Source organism: Heptranchias perlo, chromosome 33 (genome assembly GCF_035084215.1).
Source record: "Heptranchias perlo isolate sHepPer1 chromosome 33, sHepPer1.hap1, whole genome shotgun sequence".
NCBI lineage: Eukaryota > Metazoa > Chordata > Chondrichthyes > Hexanchiformes > Hexanchidae > Heptranchias > Heptranchias perlo.
In genome coordinates, this window is record NC_090357.1 from 861,833 (window position 1) to 884,752 (window position 22,920).

At 49.3% G+C, this 22,920-nt stretch overlaps 2 protein-coding genes across 4 annotated transcripts; one reads left to right on the forward strand and one right to left on the reverse strand.

Moving 5' to 3' along the window:
- Positions 1-93: 93 nt before the first annotated feature.
- Positions 94-19,760, reverse strand: LOC137301370 (apolipoprotein A-IV-like). Of its 3 annotated transcripts, none has more exons than XM_067970823.1 (4): positions 18,724-19,760; positions 2,487-2,590; positions 1,886-2,012; positions 94-1,199 (listed from the first exon to the last, which is right to left on the reverse strand). In XM_067970823.1, exons 1-4 carry the CDS (start codon positions 19,242-19,244, stop codon positions 278-280), a joined length of 1,674 nt encoding a protein of 557 aa, XP_067826924.1. In that variant the 5' UTR covers positions 19,245-19,760; the 3' UTR covers positions 94-277. The 3 variants fall into 3 exon arrangements, with proteins under 3 accessions (XP_067826924.1, XP_067826926.1, XP_067826925.1); XM_067970825.1 differs by lacking the exon at positions 18,724-19,760 and adding an exon at positions 5,012-5,980; XM_067970824.1 differs by lacking the exon at positions 18,724-19,760 and adding an exon at positions 3,106-4,491.
- LOC137301243 (uncharacterized) lies at positions 14,894-21,930 on the forward strand. The gene is made up of 5 exons (XM_067970704.1): positions 14,894-15,063; positions 17,014-17,188; positions 19,308-19,395; positions 20,004-20,145; positions 21,804-21,930. Exons 1-5 carry the CDS (start codon positions 14,894-14,896, stop codon positions 21,886-21,888), a joined length of 660 nt encoding a protein of 219 aa, XP_067826805.1. The 3' UTR covers positions 21,889-21,930.
- The last annotated feature ends 990 nt before the right edge of the window (positions 21,931-22,920 follow it).

Consider the following 22,920-nt stretch of genomic DNA (forward strand, 5'->3'; position numbering starts at 1 on the left):
GTGCCAGTGGAATAAGATAATTAAACAAACTGGACATTTACTGACTGACACTTTGCAAACGATGAAATAAAACACGGAAACGTTATCAGTTCGAAAGTCATTTAAAGATTTCTTCTCCACATTTACAGTCCACGCTCTGGGATTTCAATCAGTGATTTTAAATCCATTCCTTTCTACAACAAATAAATACATTGAAGTTCGTTATAAATAAAGACACAATGCTCTGTGCTCCGAGAGGGCTCCACAATCCTGAGTCACAGTTTGGCCGAATAACTTTCTAATCCTCATTTATTTCTCCAAGGTTCTGGCGGAAGTTGTCCCACAAGGTGGTGAGTTGGATCTCCAGATCCCGCTGGATGCTGTCTGCATACGGGACAAGCCTCTCTCGCATCTCCTCCACATTCTGGCTGATCACCTTGTTCAGCTGTTCAGAGTAGGGAGCAATGTTCTGATGGAACTCCTCGATTCTCTGGTTGACGTTGCTGTTGAGATCGTCAATGTATGGGGCCAGATTTTGGTTCATGCTTCCCATGTTCTCGTTGAGCTTTTCTTTCAGTTCTGCGACGTAAGGGACCAGCCTTTGCTTCAGAACCTCCACAGTCTCGTTGACCTTTCCCTGTAGCTCCTGAGCGTATGGCACAACCTTCTGGGTCATTTCACCAATCTGTTGGTTCATATTGGCCTGGACATCTTTGGCATAGGGAGCCATGGTATTGCGAAGCTCCTGGACTTTCTCATCAAACCTGGTGCGGAATTCCTCAGCATCGGCCGTCACCTTCTGCCTGAGCTTGTCCACATTCTCAGTGATCTTCTGCTGGAGTTGTTCAGCGTATGGAGTCAGAACTTCCCTCAGGTTCTCTGCGTTGTCTTCCAGTTTGGCCTGAAGCTCTTTGGTGTAGGGAGTCAACCTCTGGCGGAGTTCCTCAGCGTTGGTGTTCAGCTGGTGGCGGAGCTCTTCAGCGTAAGGTGTCAGCTTCTGATGAAATTCTTCAATGTTCCTGCTGATCTTCTGGTGAACTCCATCAGCAAAAGGAGAAAGCTTCACCCTCAGGTCTTCCAGCTCCTGCCTGATCTGCTGGCGGAGATTCTCAGCATCTACTGTCATCTTTACACGAAGGTCGTCTGCGATGGGAGTCAGCCTCTGTTGGAGATCCTCAGCGTATCCATTGACGTTCTGCAGGTTATCCTTTATAAGATAACTGGAAAAGCAAACAAGAAAAGGTGATTTATTACATAGATGGAATAGGAAAAAATCATTTTGTTTGAGAGCTTTTTGGCCAATGGACTCTTGACTAAGAATGGTTCAGGAACAGAACACAGTGGAGGACAGGGAGACCAGAAATGATGAGGACAGTGGTTTATCAGGAAAATAATTGACATGGGACCACAAAACCAACCATCCCACTGAGCGAGTTCCTGCCATCCGAGTTGGATTGTGTAACACCAGAGTAATATTGGTCTGTAGTGGCAGGAATGGGTTTATCAAACACCATCGAAAGACGTCCATTTTACACCGATGGACATTTTTTGATGATGTCATTCCCTCCTTTTCTGTAATTTTTGATCCCCTTGTTTGAAGCTGAATAGGCCACTGCCCATTGGCTCGCGGGTCACTCTCAATCAGCTGGCCATTGGTTGACCGTGAGGTGATGGTTCCCTCTGACTCTCTCGCCTCCCACTCAATGCCCCCTCCCCCGATTCAGTTCAAGGACTCCGCAAAGTGTGATTCCATTCTGTCTCTATCCCGGCCCCATGGCAGTGGGAATTAACTGGCCAAGTTTTCAATGACGTTTCTTCCTTCGATGTTTTTACTGGACGGCCATTTCTCGCTGTGTCCCAGGAGGCTGATCTGTACCGATGGCCCCACCTCACTCCCGGTACTCACTTGAGCCGTTGTCCGATTTCGGAGCGCTGGATCTGATCTACACTGTCCTTGGCGTCATTGGTCAATTGGCTGATGTAATCCCAGAATGCATCTCGAACCTGACCTCCATTGAACTCAGCCCGGGAGCCTATAGGGAGGAAGGAAACCAGAGGATCAGAGCGGGAACACGAGAAGAACATTCACTGAATTACTGTTCATTTCACAGACAAGCAGCTTGTGATGATTCATTGACTTCACCATATCCTGTCTGGGGAATGTCCATCAGGGAGTAAAAAGATGGATCAGTTGCCTCCTCTCTGGAGACCGGTTCGGGATGGTCCAATGAGTAAAATCCCTTTGTCTTTGAACATCTGGGACCAGGGTTTAAAACAAGCCCAGACAGAGGGGATGAAGCCGTCTCTCCACAATGAGACGCTGAGTGGTAGAACAGGCTACGCACAGGTCTCTTACCTCGAGACCCGAGCTTAGAACTGGTCCAAACAGAGGGCATGAAGATCGTGTGTCTGATGTCCATAAAATGCCATTCATGCTCAGACAGGCAGCAAAAACCAACAGCACAAAACAAGCAGTCCAATAACCCAGGGAAGTATGGAAGACCTACCTGAGACCACGATGGCAGCTACGAACACAAGGATTGCCTTGGGAAACATGGTGGATTTCTCAAACTGGCGAATTGAATACAATTTCTGTTTTCTCAACCAATCTCTGAAAAGGCAAAAAATCCGGGTTAGTCTGAGATTTCAATCACAAAATCTTTCATGGTCTGTTATTGCATTCCGTGTGGAACTTGCTTCCTGCTGAAAATCTGTTGCATTTATTTACAGGACATTCTGATTATTAAAGTCTCTCTCTGAACCTCACACAATTATAAACTGTCACCTGACTGTAAATATAAACCAGTATTCTTTATATCAGGTGTGAGCTTCCACCAGTTGTCTGAGACACTGCGACCTTACACAGAGAGCACCGTCTGAGCGGGTCCCTGGGTAAGTGTGTAAACACTGTGTGTTCCCCGGCTTGTAGCAGTGTGAGGTGCAGCTGTTACACTCAGCTCCTCTTACCTGTCTCGGCTGTGCTGCTCCTGGAGCTCTGTGTCTCAGCCCTACAGGCCCTCGCTGTATATGAGGGCATCTTATCAGCGGCTGATAAGGAGCAGCTCTGTTCGGGCTCAGAACATGGACTTTCTCTGCTGCACAGAGAACGTGGAACTTCCAACAAACCTGTTACTGTCAGCGGTGATGTGTTTCCTCAAATGTGGCTCAAACTCCACCGCGATTCCCCTCCTGGTACAAAAGTCATAGTTTGATAACATCTGTAATGTTTCTCATCTTCTAAGCACTTATTCTGAGGGGTTTTGAGCGAGTAAATAGGGAGCAACTATTTCCAGTGGCAGGAGGGTCGGTAACCAGAGGACACAGATTTAACTAATTGGCAAAAGAACCAGGGGGGAGATGAGGAGAATTTTTTTTACTCAGTGAGTTGTTCTGATCTGGAATGTGCTGCCTGAAAGGGCGGTGGAAGCAGATTCAATAATAACTTTCAAAAGGGAATCGGATAAATACTTGAAAAGGAGAAATTTGCAGGGCTCTGGGGAAAGAGGAGGGGAGTGGGATTAATTGGATAGATCTTTCTCTGATTTCACCCTCTTGTGAGGTAAGGTTCTGCTACACTATCCGATCGAACAATTTCATGCCTACCGACTGTCGCATCTTAATCGAACAATCAGTTTTTGTAGATGGACAATAGATACTGCCCGGCAATCACAGAACGATTAAGAATTCCTGGGGCCCTGAGCACGGTTGGGGTGAGAGAGACAATTAGGGGGAGAGACAGATGGGAGAGAGACAGATGGGAGAGAGACAGATGGGAGAGAGACAGATGGGAGAGAGACAGATGGGGGACAGACAGATGGGAGAGAGACAGATGGGGGACAGACAGTTGTGGGAGAGACGGTTGTGGGAGAGACATTTGTGGGAGAGACTATTGGGGAGAGGTGGTTGGGGGCAAGACAGTTGGGGGGAGATGGTTGGGGGAGAGAGAGTTCGGAGGAGAGAGAGTTTGGGGAAAGTAGATTGGGGAGAGAGAGTTGGGGGATAGACAGATGGGGAGGGACAGTTGGAGGTGAGGTGGTCACAGGTTTGGGAGGTGCTGTTGAAGAAGCCTTGGCGAGTTGCTGCAGTGCATCCTATGGATGGTACACACTGCAGCCACTGTGCGCCGGTGGTGAAGGGAGTGAATGTTTAGGGTGGTGGATGGGGTGCCAATCAAGCGGGCTGCTTTGTCCTGGATGGTGTCGTGCTTCTTGAGTGTTGTTGGAGCTGCACTCATCCAGGCAAGTGGAGAGTATTCCATCACACCCCTGACTTGTGCCTTGTAGATGGTGGAAAGGTTTTGGGGAGTCAGGAGGTGAGTCACTCGCTGCAGAATACCCAGCCTCTGACCTGCTCTTGTAGCCACAGTATTTATGTGGCTGGTCCAGTTAAGTTTCTGGTCAATGGTGACCCCCAGGATGTTGATGGTGGGGGATTCGGCGATGGTAATGCCGTTGAATGTCAAGGGGAGGTGGTTAGACTCTCTCTTTTTGGAGATGGTCATTGCCTGGCACTTGTCTGGCGCGAATGTTACTTGCTACTTATCAGTCCAAGCCTGGATGTTGTCCAGGTCTTGCTGCATGCTGGCTCGGACTCCTTCATTATCTGAGGGGTTGCGAATGGAACTGAACAATGTGCAATCATCAGCGAACATCCCCATTTCTGACCTTATGATGGAGGGAAGGTCATTGATGAAGCAGCTGAAGATGGTTGGGCCTAGGACACTGCCCTGAGGAACTCCTGCAGCAATTTCCTGGGGCTGAGATGATTGGCCTCCAACAACCACTACCATCTTCCTTTGTGCTGGGTATGTCTCCAGCCACTGGAGAGTTTCCCCCTGATTCCCATTGACTTCAATTTGACTAGGGCTCCTTGGTGCCACACTCGGTCAAATGCTGCCTTGATGTCAAGGGCAGTCACTCTCGAGTTCACTCGATCGACACCCTCATCAATGGACTGAATATCCACTCTCTTCACCATTGGTACATTGTGGTCGCAGTACGTGCAATCCACAGGATGCAGTGCAGGAACTCACCAAGTTTGCTTACACGTCAAATCCCAGCCACACAATCTCGGCCATTGAGAAGGACAAGAGCAGCGACACTATGAAAACACCATCACATGTATGTTCTCCTCTCCTTAACACACCATCCTGTCATGAACATATATGGCCATTCCTTCACCGTCACTGGATTAAAATCCTGGAATTCCCTGCTTGAAACCATTGTTGGAACGCCATCATCACAGGGACTGCTGGGGTTCAATGCGAAGGCTGACCAGTACCTGCTTAGGGAAGTGATGGGCAATAAATGTGGCCTTGCCAGCGACGCCCACCTCCTGAGAACAAATAATAATTAAAAAATTAAAATGATAAAGTATCTGGAGGTCTAGCTGGACAGGGACTGGAGTTATACTGCCACGCTCTGGAATTGGATCAATTCTATCGTCACTTTCATGTTACAATGAAGTGGAAACCAGTTGCACAGTATAGAAAGAGAGACTTGCATTTATATAGTGCCTTTCACAACCTCAGGACGTCCCAAGGCGCTTCCCACACTCACACTCACAGACACACACACTCACAGACACACACACACTCACAGACACACACACTCACACACACACTCACAGACACAGACACACACTCACACTCACAGACACACACACTCACACTCACAGACACACACTCACAGACACACACACTCACAGACACACACTCACAGACACACACACACTCACACTCACAGACACACACTCTCTCAGACACACTCTCTGAGACACACTCTCTCACACACACACACACACTCACACACAGAGACACGCTCACAGACACCCACTGACACACACACGCAGGGCACAGGCACACCCAGAGACACACACACTCATGTGGGCACGCACACACACATACAATGATATACACACACACACGTACACTCATACACACAATCTCATACACGTTATCTTAAGATTACTCAGTGTTGCTCAGAACACAATGTTGAGTTCACTCAAGTGTCTCCGTTAATTAACAAAACACAATGTGCAACTCCTGTGTCCACTGAGTTCGAAACACTGAGACAGAATCAAAGTCCACATCCTGGAACAGAATGTTTCAATTTAACACTCACACAGGACAGAGATCAGATAAACCCAGGAAGAGACAACTGTTGAGTGGGGACCCTGCCATTAACTGGAACATTTTGAGCAGAATCATCGAATCATAGAATGGTTACAGCAAGAAGGAGGCCATTCGGCCCATTGAGTCTGTGCCGGCTCTTTGTAAGAGCAATCCAGTGAGTCTCTTTCCCCGTAGCCCTGCAAATTTTTTCCTTTCAAGTATTTATCCACTTCCCTTTTGAAGGCCATGATTGAATCTCCACCACCCCCTCGGGCAGTGCATTCCAGATCATAACCATTCGCTGTGTAAAAAGGTTTTTCCTCATGTCACCTTTGGTTCTTCTGCCAATCACCTTAAAACTATGTCCTCTGGTTCTTGACCCTTCTGCCAATGGGAACAGTTTCTCTCTATCTACTCTGTCTAGACCCTTCATGATTTTGAATACCTCGATCAAATCTCCTCTCAACCGTTTCTGTTCCAAGGAGAACAACCCCAGCTTCTCCAGTCTATCCACGTAACTAAAGTCCCTCATCCCTGGAATCATTCTAGTAAATCTCTTCTGCACCCTCTCTAAGGCCTTCACATTTTTCCTAAAGTGCGGTGCCCAGAACTGGACACAATACTCCAGCTGTGGCCGAACCAGTGTTTTATAAAGGTTCATCATGACTTCCATACTTTTGTACTCTATGCCTCTATTTTATAAAGCCCAGGATCCCGTATGCTTTTTTAACCACTTTCTCAACCTGTCCTGCCACCTTCAACGAGATTTGTGCACATAAACCCCCAGATCTCTCTGTTCCTGTACCCCTTTAGAATTGCACCCTCTAGTTTATTTTGTCTCTCCTCGTTCTTCCTACCAAAACATATCACTTCGCATTTCTCTGCGTTAAATGTCATCTGCCACGTGTCCGCCCATTCCACCAGCCTGTCGATATCCTCTTGAAGTCTATCACTATCCTCCTCACTGTTCACTACACTTCCAAGTTTTGTGCCATCTGCAAATTTTGTAATTGTGCCCTGTACACCCAAGTCCAAGTCATTAATATATACCCAGAAAAGCAGTGGTCCCAGCACCGACCCCTGGGGGACACCACTGTACACCTCCCTCCAGTCCGAAAAACAACCGTTCACCACTACTCTCTGTTTCCTGTCCCTTAGCCAATTCTGTATCCATGATGCTACTGCCCCCTTTATTCCATGACTGCAGTTCCCACGAGTGACATTCATAGAGTTTGCAGGGCACTCCCTCCCTCCCTCACTCACAGCATTCACTCCCTCACTCACAGCATTCACTCCCTCACTCACACCCTCTCTCACTCACTCACTCCCTCACTCACTTCCTCACTAATAGCACTGACTCCCTCACTCTCTTCCCTCCCTCACTAACAGCACTCAGTCCCTCCCTCCCTCACTCTCTCCCTAACACCACTCACTCCCTCCCTCCCTCACTAACAGCATTCAGTCCCTCACTCACTCTCTCCCTAACAGCACTCAGTCCCTCACTTACTCCCTCCCTCTCTGCCTCACTCACTCATAGCACTCCCTCACAGCACTCACCCCCTCCCTCCCTCGCTAACAGCACTCACTCCCTCAATCACTCCCTCACTCACTAACAGCACTCAGTCCCTCACAGCACTCACTCCCTCCCTCACTCACTAACAGCACTCCCTCCATCCCTCACTCACTCACTAACAGCACTCCCTCCCTCACTCCCTCCATCCCTCTCACTCACTAACAGCATTCAATCCCTCCCTCGCTCCCTAACAGCACTCACTCCCTCACTCACTCCCTCCCTCACTCACTAACAGCACTCCCTCCCTCACTCCCTCCCTCACTCACTAACAGCACTCCCTCCCTCCCTCCCTCCCTCGCTGACTGTGGATCGAGGGTGTAGTCCCAGTACTCTCTCTGCTGCCCCCAGTGACAGTGTCACAACACCTCCAGTTTCAGAGTTTGGAATCTTTCTGTTTACCTGATTTTTATTCACAAATCTTGCAATTCCTACCCCAACTTTTGTAAGTTAAAACCCTCCTATTCCCAGATCATTCCCAGCTCATTCCCAGCTCATTCCAGCTCATTCCCTGCTCATTCCCAGCTCATTCCCTGCTCATTCCCAGATCATTCCCAGCTCATTCCCAGCTCATTCCCAGCTCCCAGTTGATTCCCAGTTGATTCCCTGCCTCCTCAAACTCCCCTAAACTTCCAAAAAATGTCACGGATTTGAGAAACCGAACTTTAGGCAGTGCTCTGATTGGACGCTGACCAGCCTGTCACGATGATCCTTTTGGAAACAATGTAAATTGCCCAAAATACATCGGCCAGGATTGGTCGTCCGATGCCATTTGATTGGCTGCCTGAGCCTTTAAGCCGTTTCTGATGCAATCGCCAATGTTTATTGTGTTTTTGAAGTTTCTCATTTCGAGCTTGGCTCCAGACCCGGTGCTTGTGGGGGCAGAGACGCAGCCCGCTCCCGGGCCTCTGCCACCCTTGCCCGTCATATGGTGGGTGGTTTCACCCCCTTCCCTCTCCCTGGCGAGGCTCCTGGGTTGGGGGGTGCTCAATGTACGGGGGAGGGGGGGGCTCGGTGTACACTGGATTGGGGGGGGGCTCGGTGTACACTGGATGGGGGGGTCGGTGTACACTGGATTGGGGGGGGTCGGTGTACACTGGATTGGGGTGGGGCTCGGTGTACACTGGATGGGGGGTCGGTGTACACTGGATGGGGGGGGGCTCGGTGTACACTGGATGGGGGGGGGCTCGGTGTACACTGGATGGGGGGGTCGGTGTACACTGGATGTGGGGGGTTTGGTGTGCACTGGATGGGGGCTCTCGGTGTACACTGGATGGGGGGGGGCTCGGTGTACACTGGATGTGAATCGGGCGGGGGGTGTGAATCGGGCGAGGGTGTGAATCGGGCGGGGGTGTGAATCGGGCGGGGGTGTGAATCGGGCGGGGGTGTGAATCGGGCGAGGGTGTGAATCGGGCGAGGGTGTGAATCGGGCGAGGGTGTGAATCGGGCGAGGGTGTGAATCGGGCGGTCCAATCCCGTCAGTCTCCCACCAGCGGGAAAGGTTAAAATGACCCTCTCTGTCTGGACCAATCAGACAAGGTACAGGGGGTGACCCCCCGAGGGTCACTCTGTGAACTTGTTGCTCAGATTTTTTTGGACCAAGTTGCACTTTGGTGTTAATTTCACCTTTCATTTCTCTGTCCAATTACAGAACTAAATTATCAAGAACAGATTCTCAATGTCGAGGTGACCATTTATTGTGTGTGTCGTTTTGATCACGTGACCAGGCCAGTGTTCCCCATATCCTTAAACCCCCAAAAGCCCCGGGTTTCTCTCAATCTTCCCATCGCCCACTCACTGGACCCAGTCCTTCTAATGAGTTGGGCCCAGTGACCACAAATCTGCCTCCCCTCCCCTCCCTGTCCCCTCCCCCTCTTCCTGCCCCTCCCCTCCCCCTCTTCCTGCCCCTCCCCTCCCTGCCCCTCCCCCTCTTCCTGCCCCTCCCCCTCCCCTCACCTCCCTGCCCCTCCCCCTCTTCCTGCCTCTCCCCCTCCCCTCACCTCCCTGCCCCCCCCCTCCACTCCGCTCCCCTCATCTCCCCTCCCCCTCACCTCCCCTCCCTGCCCCTCCCCTCAACCTCTCCTCCCTCCCCTCTCTCCTTACCTCCCCTCCCTGCCCCTCTCCTCCCTCCCCACCCCTCTCCCCTCACCTCCCCTCCCCTCTCCCCTCACCTCTCCTCCCTCCCCTCTCCCCTCACCTCCCCTCTCCCCTCACCTCCCCTCCCTCCCCACCTCTCCTCCCTCCCCTCTCTCCTTACCTCCCCTCCCTGCCCCTCTCCTCCCTCCCCTCCCCTCTCCCCTCACCTCTCCTCCCTCCCCTCCTTCTCCCCTCACTCCCCTCTCCCCTCACCTCCCCTCCCTCCCCACCTCTCCTCCCTCCCCTCACCGCCCCTCCCTCCCCCTCTTCCTGCCCCTCCCCTCCCTCTTCACCTCTCCTCCCACCCTTCTCCCCTCCTTGCCCCTCCCCTCACCTCCCCTCCCTTCTCCCCTCACCTCTCCTCCCTGCCCCTCCCTCACCTCCCCTCTCCCCTCACCTCCCCTCCCCTCTCCCCTCACCTCCCCTCTCCCCTCACCTCCCCTCCCCTCTCCCCTCACCTCCCCTCTCCCCTCACCTCTCCTCCCTGCCCCTCCCCTCCCCTCCCCTCTCCCCTCACCTCCCCTCCCCTCCCTCTCCCCTCACCTCCCCTCCCCTCTCCCCTCACCTCCCCTCTCCCCTCACCTCCCCTCCCCTCTCCCCTCCCCTCCCCTCTCCCTCACCTCCCCTCTCCCCTCACCTCTCCTCCCTGCCCCTCCCCTCCCCTCCCCTCTCCCTCACCTCCCCTCCCCTCTCCCCTCACCTCCCCTCTCCCCTCAGCCCCTTCCCTCCTCTCACTCACGGAGAGTTCTGATTGGAGAAGAATTGCAGGGTAGTTTTAAATCTGAATTTTCTTCGGGTAACGACACAGGGAGACCAGTCCTTAAAAAACTGACCCATCCTGAACCTATGGGTTATCTAAGAGAGGCCAGTAAAACTATAACCAAGGGTAAATATTGTTCCAAGTGCAGTGCAAATCTCTGTGGACCCTGGAGAGAACGTTTGCCCTCAAACTGATGATTCTGGTGCTGGTTTATCATCTGTATAAAGTCCAAGGATAAAGTCAGGTGACTGAAAGCTTTGTGCAAAGACGTTAAGAGACAAAGTTCATCAGAAGCCTGATGTCAGCTGTTCACCATGATGAATCAGCAGATACACTAACTGCCAGTGTCTCCTCTCCTCTCTCAAAGATTCTGATACTTTCCTCAGGTCTACGCTCCATGGCTGCACCATGCCAGCGACCATTGTTAAGCAGTGAGCCTCGGAGGTAGTGAGAGTCGGGTATTTCACTGGGAACCTGAGCCCCTCCTGACTCATTGTCCCAGACACATGTCCTTCCCAGCAGGAGTCACTGAGTGGGCGCTGGGGACAGGAATCTTGCTGGTTTTCTTCCCTGACCCAGGGGTGCTGGGAGTAACCTTTGCCTCCCAGCTGATACCCCGTCTCAGATCAGTTGACTCAGTGCTGATTGGAGATCCAACCTTGGTTCTGTGGTCAGGGGCTCAGTACCACACCTGCTGGTGACTTTAGCCACTAGGACAGCTGATGTGCTTTTCATTCAAAAAATATTTTTAAACTATTTTCAAGTTGCTCAGATGTTTTCACAAAGTTAAGGTACAGATTCGGCCCATCCAACACATCCTTACATCGGAATCTACCGTTCCCCTCACTGCAGCATCCAAGTGTCTCTTGACTGATTCCAGAGCTGTTGCCTCCACTTCATGTCACTATTGAATCTGCTTCCACCGCCCTTTCAGGCAGCGCATTCCAGGTCAGAACAACTCGCTGCGCAAAAAAAATTCTCCTCATCTCCCCTCTGGTTCTTTTGCCGATTATCTAATGGCTACACTTCAAAAGTACTTCATTGGCTGTGAAACACTTTGGGACATTCTGAGGTCGTGAAAAGCTACAGACATACAAGTTCTTTCTTTCTTTCTGGTCACCGACTCTTCTGCCACTGGAAACAGTTTCTCCTTATTCACTCTATCAAAACCCTTCATAATTCTGAACATCTCTATCAAATCTCCTCTTAATCTTCTCTGTTCTAAAGAGAACAACCCCAGCTTCTCCAGTCTCTCCATGTAACTAAAGTCCTTCACCCCCGGTATTATTCCAGTAAATCTCCTCTGCACCCTCTCCAAGGCCTTGACATCCTCCCTAAAATGTGGTGCCCAGAATTGGACACAATACTCCAGCTAGGGCCTAACCAATGTTTTATAAAGGTTTAACATAACTTCTTTGCTTTTGTACTCTGTGCCTCTGTTAAGAAAGACCAGGATCCTGTATTCTCCTCAGTAAATGTTCTCAGCATGAATTCAAGGTCTGACAAAGGGGTTTTTATAATAAAGTTACGAACGGACAACACATTGTGAATCATGATCCCGATTGGAATTCTGGCAATGGGTTTGCTGGGTTCAGCACAGGATTGTGCAACAACTCAATGATGTTGACATTTCACGAACTGTGCCTTCACTCAAACAAAAAGTTATTGTGTGTTCAGTAGAACGGCAAGATTAAATGACGGAGCAGCAGTGAGGGCTACAATTGGCCTGTGTCCTGGGCTAGGGATAGAAAGAAACTAGCCAGGGTTCCTGCTCCTTCAGATGAGACATTAATCTGAGGCCCTGTCTGCTCTCTCAGGTGGGTGTTAAAGATCCCACAGCACTATTCAAAGAACAGGGGAGTTCACCCTGGTGTCCCGGCCAATATTTATCTCTCAACCAACATCACTGAAACAGATTATCTGATCACTGTCACATTGCTGTTTGTGGGATCTTGCTGTGCACAAATTGGCTGCCACGTTTCCTACATTACAACAGTGACTACACTTCAAAAATACTTCATTGGCTGTAAAGCGTTTGGGACGTCCTGAGGTCGTGAAAGACGCTATATAAATAAAAGTTCTTTTCTTTCCTGATCTCTTTCCAGTTACATGGGCTGGGTCAGCAGTGGTCCTGGGTAGGGCTGGGGGTCGGTGTAACAGAGGGTGACTGGACTGGGACGTCCAACTCCTCCTGGCTCCACAGAAATGAAACCTTGAAAACGTTTTGTGCTCATTTTTTGACTGGCCTCCAGCGGTCTCTTTAAGGGCCGCTCAAGACCTGCTGCAACGAGGTTGAGCCTGCACCTAGCACCGTGTATTAATGCCAACTGTCCAGCATTAGGCCCCCGATTCGCATATGCAAGGAGCTAAGGGGGCATTACCTTCAAATCAGAGTCAGGGTATTCAGGAGAGAAGTTAGGAAACACTTCTTCACGCAAAGAGTGCTAGAAGTGAGGAACTAGCAGTAGATGCTTAGATCAATTAAATCTGAGATCAATAGATTTTTGCTGGCCAATGGTGTTAGGAACATTAGGAACAGGAGGAGGCCATTCAGCCCCTCGTGCCTGCTCCGCCATTTGATAAGATCATGGCTGATCTGTGATCTAACTCCATATACCTGCCTTTGGCCCATATCCCTTAATACCTTTGGTTGCCAAAAAGCTATCTATCTCAGATTTAAATTTAGCAATTGAGCTAGTAAGGAATAATTAAGGGATATGGAGCCAAGGTGGGTGGATGGAGTTAGGATACAGATCAGCCATGATCTCATTGAACGGTGGAACAGGCTCAAAGGGCTGAATGGCCTCCTCCTGCTGCTGTGTAACAGGCTCGAGGGGCTGAATGGCCTCCTCCTGTTCCTGTGTAACAGGCTCGAGGGGCTGATCAGCCTCCTCCTGTTCCTGTGTAACAGGCTCGAGGGGCTGAATGGCCTCCTCCTGTTCCTGTGTAACAGGCTCGAGGGGCTGAATGGCCTCCTCCTGTTCCTGTGTAACAGGCTCGAGGGGTTGATCAGCCTCCTCCTGTTCCTGTGTAACAGGCTCGAGGGGCTGAATGGCCTCCTCCTGTTCCTATGTAACAGGCTTGAGGAGCTGATCGGCCTCCTCCTGTACCTGTGTAACAGGCTCGAGGGGCTGAATGGCCTCCTCCTGTTCCTGTGTAACAGGCTCGAGGGGCTGAATGGCCTCCTCCTGTTCCTGTGTAACAGGCTCGAGGGGCTGAATGGCCTCCTCCTGTTCCTGTGTAACAGGCTCGAGGGGCTGAATGGCCTCCTCCTGTTCCTATGTAACAGGCTCGAGGAGCTGATCGGCCTCCTCCTGTTCCTGTGTAACAGGCTCGAGGGGCTGAATGGCCTCCTCCTGTTCTTGTGTAACAGGCTCGAGGGGCTGAATGGCCTCCTCCTGTTCCTGTGTAACAGGCTCGAGGGACTGAATGGCCTCCTCCTGTTCCTGTGTAACAGGCTCGAGGGGCTGAATGGCCTCCTCCTGTACCTGTGTAACAGGCTCGAGGGGCTGATCGGCCTCCTCCTGTTCCTGTGTAACAGGCTCGAGGGGCTGAATGGCCTCCTCCTGTTCCTGTGTAACAGGCTCGAGGGGCTGAATGGCCTCCTCCTGTTCCTGTGTAACAGGCTCGAGGGGCTGAATGGCCTCCTCCTGTTCCTGTGTAACAGGCTCGAGGGGCTGAATGGCCTCCTCCTGTTCCTGTGTAACAGGCTCGAGGGGCTGAATGGCCTCCTCCTGTTCCTGTGTAACAGGCTCGAGGGGTTGAATGGCCTCCTCCTGTTCCAGTGTAACAGGCTCAAGGGGCTGAATGGCCTCCTCCTGTTCCTGTGTAACAGGCTCGAGGGGTTGAATGGCCTCCTCCTGTTCCAGTGTAACAGGCTCAAGGGGCTGATCGGCCTCCTCCTGTTCCTGTGTAACAGACTCGAGGGGCTGAATGGCCTCCTCCTGTTCCTGTGTAACAGGCTCGAGGGGCTGAATGGCCTCCTCCTGTTCCTGTGTAACAGGCTCGAGGGGCTGAATGGCCTCCTCCTGTTCCTGTGTAACAGGCTCGAGGGGCTGAATGGCCTCCTCCTGTTCTTATGCTCCAAACGCATGTTTCAGGCGGGAGCTCTGGAGACCTAAAAGTTGCCGGATTTGAATTTGCCGGATTTGAATTTGCCGGATTTGAATTTGCCGGATTTGAATTTGCCGGGCGTCACACTTCTGGGGGAGATTGGGCAGGGGAGCTTGTGATCTGAAATTTGTACCCCTATCCTTCATTGTATCCCCAAAAAACAGGCAGAAGGATGTTGAATTTCTCCCTCACTGTCTACGGGCCACACGTGAAGAATGTGGACATGGCTGAGGTCTCAGAGGGGAGCCAGCACCAAGAGTACATGGACTGGTGCAAGAGACACCACCTGAGGAACAGGATCCCAGCACCAAGAGACAAGAAGAAGCAAAGTACAATCGTACAACCCCGCACACCAAGATTGGCAATGTACACCAACAAAATAACCACAAAAGGGTACGTTAGAGTGTGTTTACGGTCTGGTGCAAACAGGCAACCAGAGACTGTTCAAACCAGGTGCAGAGCAACACTCAACACCCTAAAGTCACAGGAGATTGGTTTGGGCCCAAAAACTGCTGAGTTTTGCTGAGGGGCTTTCAACAGACGACAGGCCCTCCCCTCATTAACATGCGTAAGGGACCAAATGCGTGTTTCAGAAGGCCGCCAGGGATGCCTGAAAAGCCGCCTTTACCAATATGGTGACGCCCGTAACGCAGGCGCAGATTGGGAGCAGGACATTGCGCCCTGAAATTTGTTCCTTTTTGCCCTCCCTTTTCCACCCAAGGACCAGTTTCTCCCCTACAGTCTTTTTATATCCAATCCAGTAAACAATCTGAAACCGAACACAGGACAAGGCTGAGGCCCATCAATGTTGTAAAATTTATAAACTGTCCCCTAGATTCTTAGGAACAGGAGGAGGCCATTCAGCCCTCGAGCCCGTTCCGCCATTCTATTAGATCATGGCTGATCTGTATCTTAAACTCCAGTTTCCCGCCTTTGTTCCAGATCCCTTGATCCCCTCACCCAACAAAAATCTATCGATCTCAGTCTTGAAAGCTCCAATAACATCCGCAGCTTTTTGGGGGAGAGAGTTCCAGATTTCCACTCCCCTTTGTGTGAAGAAGTGCTTCCTGACATCACCCCTGAACGGCCTAGCTCTAATTTTAAGATTGTGCCCCTTGTTCTGGATTCCCCCCACCAGAGGAAATAGTTTCTCTTTTATCAATTTTGTGTTTATTTGTTCCAAAATATTGATATAAATGAGTGCATCATGGTTACACAAGACACTAGCGATCAGGGTGACCCTAACACAACACAAAATGTCAGCTCGAACGAGCAACGTATCGTCTGAAAGACATCAAAGTGGTTGTTTGGGCGGTGTGTTGATCCAAAAGATGAGGCGCATGGGCTGTGCAGATCAGCAGAAAGGCAACAGAACTTTCAAAATCCTTGGCCATAAATTGCTGCTGTTGACAAACTCCTGACAAAAGAGCAAGGACCTGTTCGTTGATCATTAGTCAACAGAATTTGCCTCATCTTAATCTGAGCGGCTTTATCAGGAGGTATATATAGGGGCAACAAGCTGCAGAACAGATCACAGAAAGCTGCAGACTTCCAGGTAAGAGTTGCATTATTACTACCTTAATCCTTAGGATGTGGAGATGCCGGTGATGGACTGGGGTTGACAATTGTAAACAATTTTACAACACCAAGTTATAGTCCAGCAATTTTATTTTAAATTCACAAGCTTTCGGAGGCTTCCTCCTTCGTCAGGTGAACGATGAATTTTTCACATCGTTCACCTGAGGAAGGAGGTAGCCTCCGAAAGCTTGTGAATTTAAAATAAAATTGCTGGACTATAACTTGGTGTTGTAAAATTGTTTACAATTAATCCTTAGGCATTATGGATCGACAGAGACTGGAACTGTTTTCCATACAGAGGGAAGGAGACTGCTATTGGGGGTGACTCAAACATTTTAATTAGATGTTTCGCTAAGGAAAAAAAATGGGAAGCACAAGGATTATCAGGGATTTCTTTTACTAACTGGGAATTCAAGTACATTTGGGAATGTACATTTAAAAGGAACAGATGATTGAGAAAGAGCAGAGAAAGCAGAAAAAAACTCAAGGGAAAAGGTGCTTAAAAATTGTGACTTGCTGATTCCGATTTTTAAGCAGTTTTGGAAACATGAGTTAAAAGGAAGAGAAATAAACGAGAAGGAGGGAAAAGAGAAAGAGAAAGAACGAAATATGAAACAGACATCAACATTTTTCAGGTGTGTTCCTGGTCTTGGGTCAGAGCTCTATCTGTGACTGACTGCACAGGATCCTGGTCAGTAGCGGATGAACTGGTTTTAAAGGCACCCAAACTTCCTTTTCCAAGTGTTATTTTCCATTATGTGTCAGCCGTCACTCAGTGGGCAGCACTCTCGCCTCTGAGTCAGAGGGATGTGGGTTCAAGTCCCACTCCAGAGATGAACTGAAGTGTCTTTGCCATGATGCAGTGAGGCCAGCAATCTCAGCATCGACACAGCTCCAACCTGGGAACCCTGGTTTGTATGAATCAGTGTCGTGCCAAAAGGTACAATGAGCCACCGTAGGAGATCCAGGCAAAACGCAATTCCACCAGAACCTTAACTATTGCAAACAGGACAAAGACTGTCCCTGTAATGTCATTTCATATTTCAGTCCAGTTCTGTACGATTTTACCTTTCTGTGTTGAAAATTATTTAATTATCAACAGAATGAGTCTCTTTGTAGAGTTTTGTAAGGATGTTTGCATTGGAGCAGGGAAATATGGATCATAGAATCATAGAATGTACAGCACAGGAGGAAGGCAGCTGGGCCATGGATCTGTCAGTGCGAGTGGAGTAGATCTGGTCTTTGTGCGATAGTGTGAAACGAGTGATAGAAAGGCAGCAGCTCGTTTTACATCTCTCCCCACTTTTACTCTACTGACTTCAATGGGAATAAAAATCCGGAGTGAAGTACAACAGGCTGTCAATTCACTATCATCCGATTTACACTATCGCACAAAGTCAAAATCTACTCCAGTGTGCGCACATGCATCTTTATGTACGTGAGTGGGAATCAGTGTGTATCTGCCTTTCCTTGTGTGTCTATGAGTGTGTACACACGTGTGTCTATGAGTGTGTACACACGTATGTCTATGAGTGTGTACACACGTATGTCTATGAGTGTGTACACACGTATGTCAGTGTCTATGTAACATGAGCCACACTGCTGTTCAAGACTAATGGGTCCCTTTTAGTGAAATCAGATTGAACACCTCTGGGTCTGATGGGCTGGAGACCCTGAAATGCTGCATCCCACCTTCTCCCCACCCATCCTTTCTCCCCATCCCCCCCGACCCCCCTACCCTTCCACCTTCTCACTTTCGCCCCATCCCTCAATCCCCCCTACCCCCATCCCACCTTCTCCTCACTGTCCCCCCCACCCCAGCCATTCAGTAAGTGAGGGAGGGCTGGGTCCTATAGGGGGGGCTTTTGTATTCCTTTTACTTCACTCTCTCTAACTCTTTCAACTCACTGTAAAGTTAGATGCCTCACAGGCACCTGCATCCAGGTCTGATCTCCCCACAGTGACAATATTACGATTTTATGGTCAGTGAAATTTATTACGATTATCTGAATTAAATGAAATCCGAGAGTTGTTCGATGCCCGTGCTCATTTAGTGTAACACTGGTCATTTTTTGTACGTGTTTAGTTCTCTGATCCCAGCCCATGTGACCGTGCTGGACGTATAACTGAGCTCAGCACTTGGCCTGGGGAGGGGAGGAATCTGCCAGTGTTCCTGCTCGATTACTAACCCCACATTCCTGCTGGAAACTTCATGCATGGATATTGGGCTTGTCTGTGACAGTCCCATATTCAAACACCGGACTTGCATTTATATAGTGCCTTTCACCACCTCAGGACGCCCCAAAGCGCCTCACAGGAAGGCTTTGACTTATTGGGGTCCAGCTCCTCGTGATCTCACCCATGTGGACATTCTCCACGTGTCAGTTAATGATTGTCACAGGCTATTTAACTTGCCAGTGATTCGGGTGAGAGGGGAGATCAGGCTAAGCTCAGTCCTGCTGTCGATCAACTCACCCACGGTTTCTCACAACTGTCAATCGGCAAATGATCAGGAGCAGAAAACTTTCTGATTTTCTTTCCCAGTCCAGCCTGGGGATTAAAGAAAGACAGAAAGAAAGAAAGAAAGACAGAAAGAAAAGAAGAGAGAGAGATAAGGGGAGAGGGAGAGAGAGTGAGAGAGAGAGAGAGGGGGGGGAGAAGAGAGAGATAAGGGGAGAGAGAGAGAGAGGGGGGGAGAGGGAGGAGAGAGAGCAAGAGTGAGAGCAAGCGAGAGAGGGGAGAGAGGAGAGAGGGGAGCAGAGGGGAGGGAGAGAGAGAGATGGGATAAACAGCATCACAAAAATGCATTTATCCGTTCCAGAATTGAATGTGACAGAGTGAGTAAGAGGCACAGCAGTGAGTGAAAGGCAGAAAGTGGGCAAGAATGAGTCAGAGCCTGAGAGACATAACAAGAGAGAGGATGAGACAAAGAAAGAGATTGTTGGACATTTCTCAGCATGAGTGGAAGTAGGGAGGAGACTCAGAAAACCCCACATCAATACCTGCCCATTAACTCAAGGCCATGCCTCCAAACTAATTGTGTTTTCTTCTAATTTAAGACACAAAACAGAGGGACAAGAAAAATCAAAATGAAGATTCAAGTGGTCGCTCTGACTGTTCTGATTGCCTTCATCGCAGTGCTGACTGGTATGTAAAAAATACTGCATCGCATTATTTTCTTGCGGAGTTAATTTTGTTCCGAAGGAAAGTGCTGGCAACACCAGGGAATGAAATATTCTCCACTTTTTACATCCAGTGTCAGCCCTGAGCATTACCAGGTCACACACGGTTCAGTTTAGTTGTAAACTTCGACACTGTCCCATCAAACACTCTCAGGGCAGGTACAGGGTTGGATACAGAGTAAAGTTGAAGTTAGATGAGACTCCTATCACACACCCTCCGGTCAGTATTAACACCACGGGGCCGATCTGGACCTTGCCCAGTGGGAACGGTTAGATTGCTCTGCTCTCGCCCGCCCACATTTTATCTTCACCGACTTTGAAGTCGGCTGAGCCGCCTGTTCGAGGCAGGGGCCTGATTTCAATCTGAAAGCCGCAGCCCAGTAACAGCAATCAGGAGCCGGACAGATTGCACCAGCCTCAGCCCCTGAGCCTGACCCTGTCCCCTGTTAAAATCATTGAATCAGGGTCTGATCCTTCTATTGACGCACTCAGTTTACAAAGTCGCGTTTTGGTGGAAATCCTTTCCCGGACACTCGCTTCTAAACTTGTGTCCTTTCTGTCGCTATTTTTCAGCCTCCGAGGCAGTCCCAGTGGAGGAAACCAGTGTCGTGACCCAGGGCTTCCGCACTGCTCAGGAATATGTAGCGGATCTCGCAACTCAGGGCAAAGCTCTCATGGATCGGATACAAATTCCTGATCTGATGCAAAAGACCGGGTGAGTAACCACCACATTCGAGTGGATGTTTTTCGAGTGTAATTATTAATAAAAGTTGGGGTGGAAACTGCATGTGAAGCTCGAGCATTGGGGAACGGAAATCTTCATTTGTACATAAATTATTTTTTAGAAAATTCTATGCTGCCCTAGCGATAGCTAATAATGGGTCAGATACAGAGTAAAGCTCCCTCTACACTGTCCCATCAAACACTCCCAGGGCAGGTACAGGGTTAGATACAGAGTAAAGCTCCCTCTACACTGTCCCATCAAACACTCCCAGGGCAGGTACAGCACGGGTTAGATACAGAGTAAAGCTCCCTCTACACTGTCCCATCAAACACTCCCAGGGCAGGTACAGGGTTAGATACAGAGTAAAGCTCCCTCTACACTGTCCCATCAAACACTCCCAGGGCAGGTACAGCACGGGTTAGATACAGAGTAAAGCTCCCTCTACACTGTCCCATCAAACACTCCCAGGGCAGGTACAGCACGGGTTAGATATAGAGTAAAGCTCCCTCTACACTGTCCCATCAAACACTCCCAGGGCAGGTACAGCACGGGTTAGATACAGAGTAAAGCTCCCTCTACACTGTCCCATCAAACACTCCCAGGGCAGGTACAGGGTTAGATACAGAGTAAAGCTCCCTCTACACTGTCCCATCAAACACTCCCAGGGCAGGTACAGCACGGGTTAGATACAGAGTAAAGCTCCCTCTACACTGTCCCATCAAACACTCCCAGGGCAGGTACAGGGTTAGATACAGAGTAAAGCTCCCTCTACACTGTCCCATCAAACAATCCCAGGGCAGGCACAGGGTTAGATACAGAGCAAAGCTCCCTCTACACTGTCCCATCAAACACTCCCAGGGCAGGTACAGGGTTAGATACAGAGTAAAGCTCCCTCTACACTGTCCCATCAAACAATCCCAGGGCAAGTACAGGGTTAGATACAGAGTAAAGCTCCCTCCACACTGTCCCATCAAACACTCCCAGGGCAGGTACAGCACGGGTTAGATACAGAGTAAAGCTCCCTCTACACTGTCCCATCAAACAATCCCAGGGCAGGCACAGGGTTAGATACAGAGCAAAGCTCCCTCTACACTGTCCCATCAAACACTCCCAGGGCAGGTACAGGGTTAGATACAGAGTAAAGCTCCCTCTACACTGTCCCATCAAACAATCCCAGGGCAAGTACAGGGTTAGATACAGAGTAAAGCTCCCTCCACACTGTCCCATCAAACACTCCCAGGGCAGGTACAGCACGGGTTAGATACAGAGTAAAGCTCCCTCTACACTGTCCCATCAAACAATCCCAGGGCAGGCACAGGGTTAGATACAGAGCAAAGCTCCCTCTACACTGTCCCATCAAACACTCCCAGGGCAGGTACAGGGTTAGATACAGAGTAAAGCTCCCTCTACACTGTCCCATCAAACACTCCCAGGGCAAGTACAGGGTTAGATACAGAGTAAAGCTCCCTCTACACTGTCCCATCAAACACTCCCAGGGCAAGTACAGGGTTAGATACAGAGTAAAGCTCCCTCTACACTGTCCCATCAAACACTCCCAGGGCAGGTACAGCACGGGTTAGATACAGAGTAAAGCTCCCTCTACACTGTCCCATCAAACACTGTACTAACAACTGCCTCTTGTTTCTCAGGGAATTAATTGGAAATGTGCCTGAGTACTTGCAGCAGGTGAGGCAACGTGTGACTGCTGCCTGGACCGAAATTACTTCGCCATAATAAATTGGGCTTTGCAATAAAAGAACTGTGATTTTTGATTAATTGTGTTCTTTGTGAGATTTGTGTCACACCAAAGAAAAATAAATTAAACTTAAATTTCCATGGTTTTTGGGATTTCAAAGCAGCAGTCATCATGTACAGGGGTCTCAGCTGTCAATTCCGTAGATCGCCATAGTTCCCTACTTTTTGAGGATAGTTCTTACCTCCTTGGAAAGAGTGGCCAATATCCAATATGGGGCTCGAATGGGCAGGTCAGCAAGTGCTTTTTTTGCCTACCTGTGTGCTATTTATTGCCGGTCTCCTATTTCTTGGTCTTGGTTCGTAATTGAAATGTAAATGGACGGGCCCATAAGCTCTGAACATGTTCACCAAAAGCAAACACAGAGCTAAATCAGTCCCAATGGATTGGAATGGTTGATTCACCTCACTGGGGAAAAAGTCTGTGGGCTGTGTTCGGACAGGAGTAGAGCTCCAGGAGGGAGCTTCATTAAGAGGCATGACGGTGGATAGGCAATGGCTAACATTTAAGGAATGAATGCATGAATTGCAAGTTATACATTCCTTTCTGGCGCAAAAACACAAAAGGAAAAGTGGCCCAACCATGGCTAACAAAAAAAATTAACGATAGTATTAGATCCAAAGTTGCCAGAAAAAGTAGCAAACCTGAGGATTGGGGGCAGTATAGAATTCAGCAAAAAAGAACCAAGAGATTGATTAAGAAGGAAAAAATAGTGTATGAGAGTAAACTTGCAAGGAACATAAAAGCAGACTGTAAAAACTTCTACAAATATGTAAAAAGAAAAAGATTAGTGAAGACAAATATAGGTCCCTTACAGTCAGAAATGGGAGAATTTATAATGGGGAACAGGGAAATGGCAGAGCAATTAAACAAATACTTTGGTTCTCTCTTCACGGAAGAGGACACAAATATCTCCCCAGAAATGCCAGGGAACCAAGGGACTAGTGAGAAGGAGGAATTAAAGAAAATTCGTATTAGTAAAAAAATAGTGCTGGAGAAATTAATGGGACTGA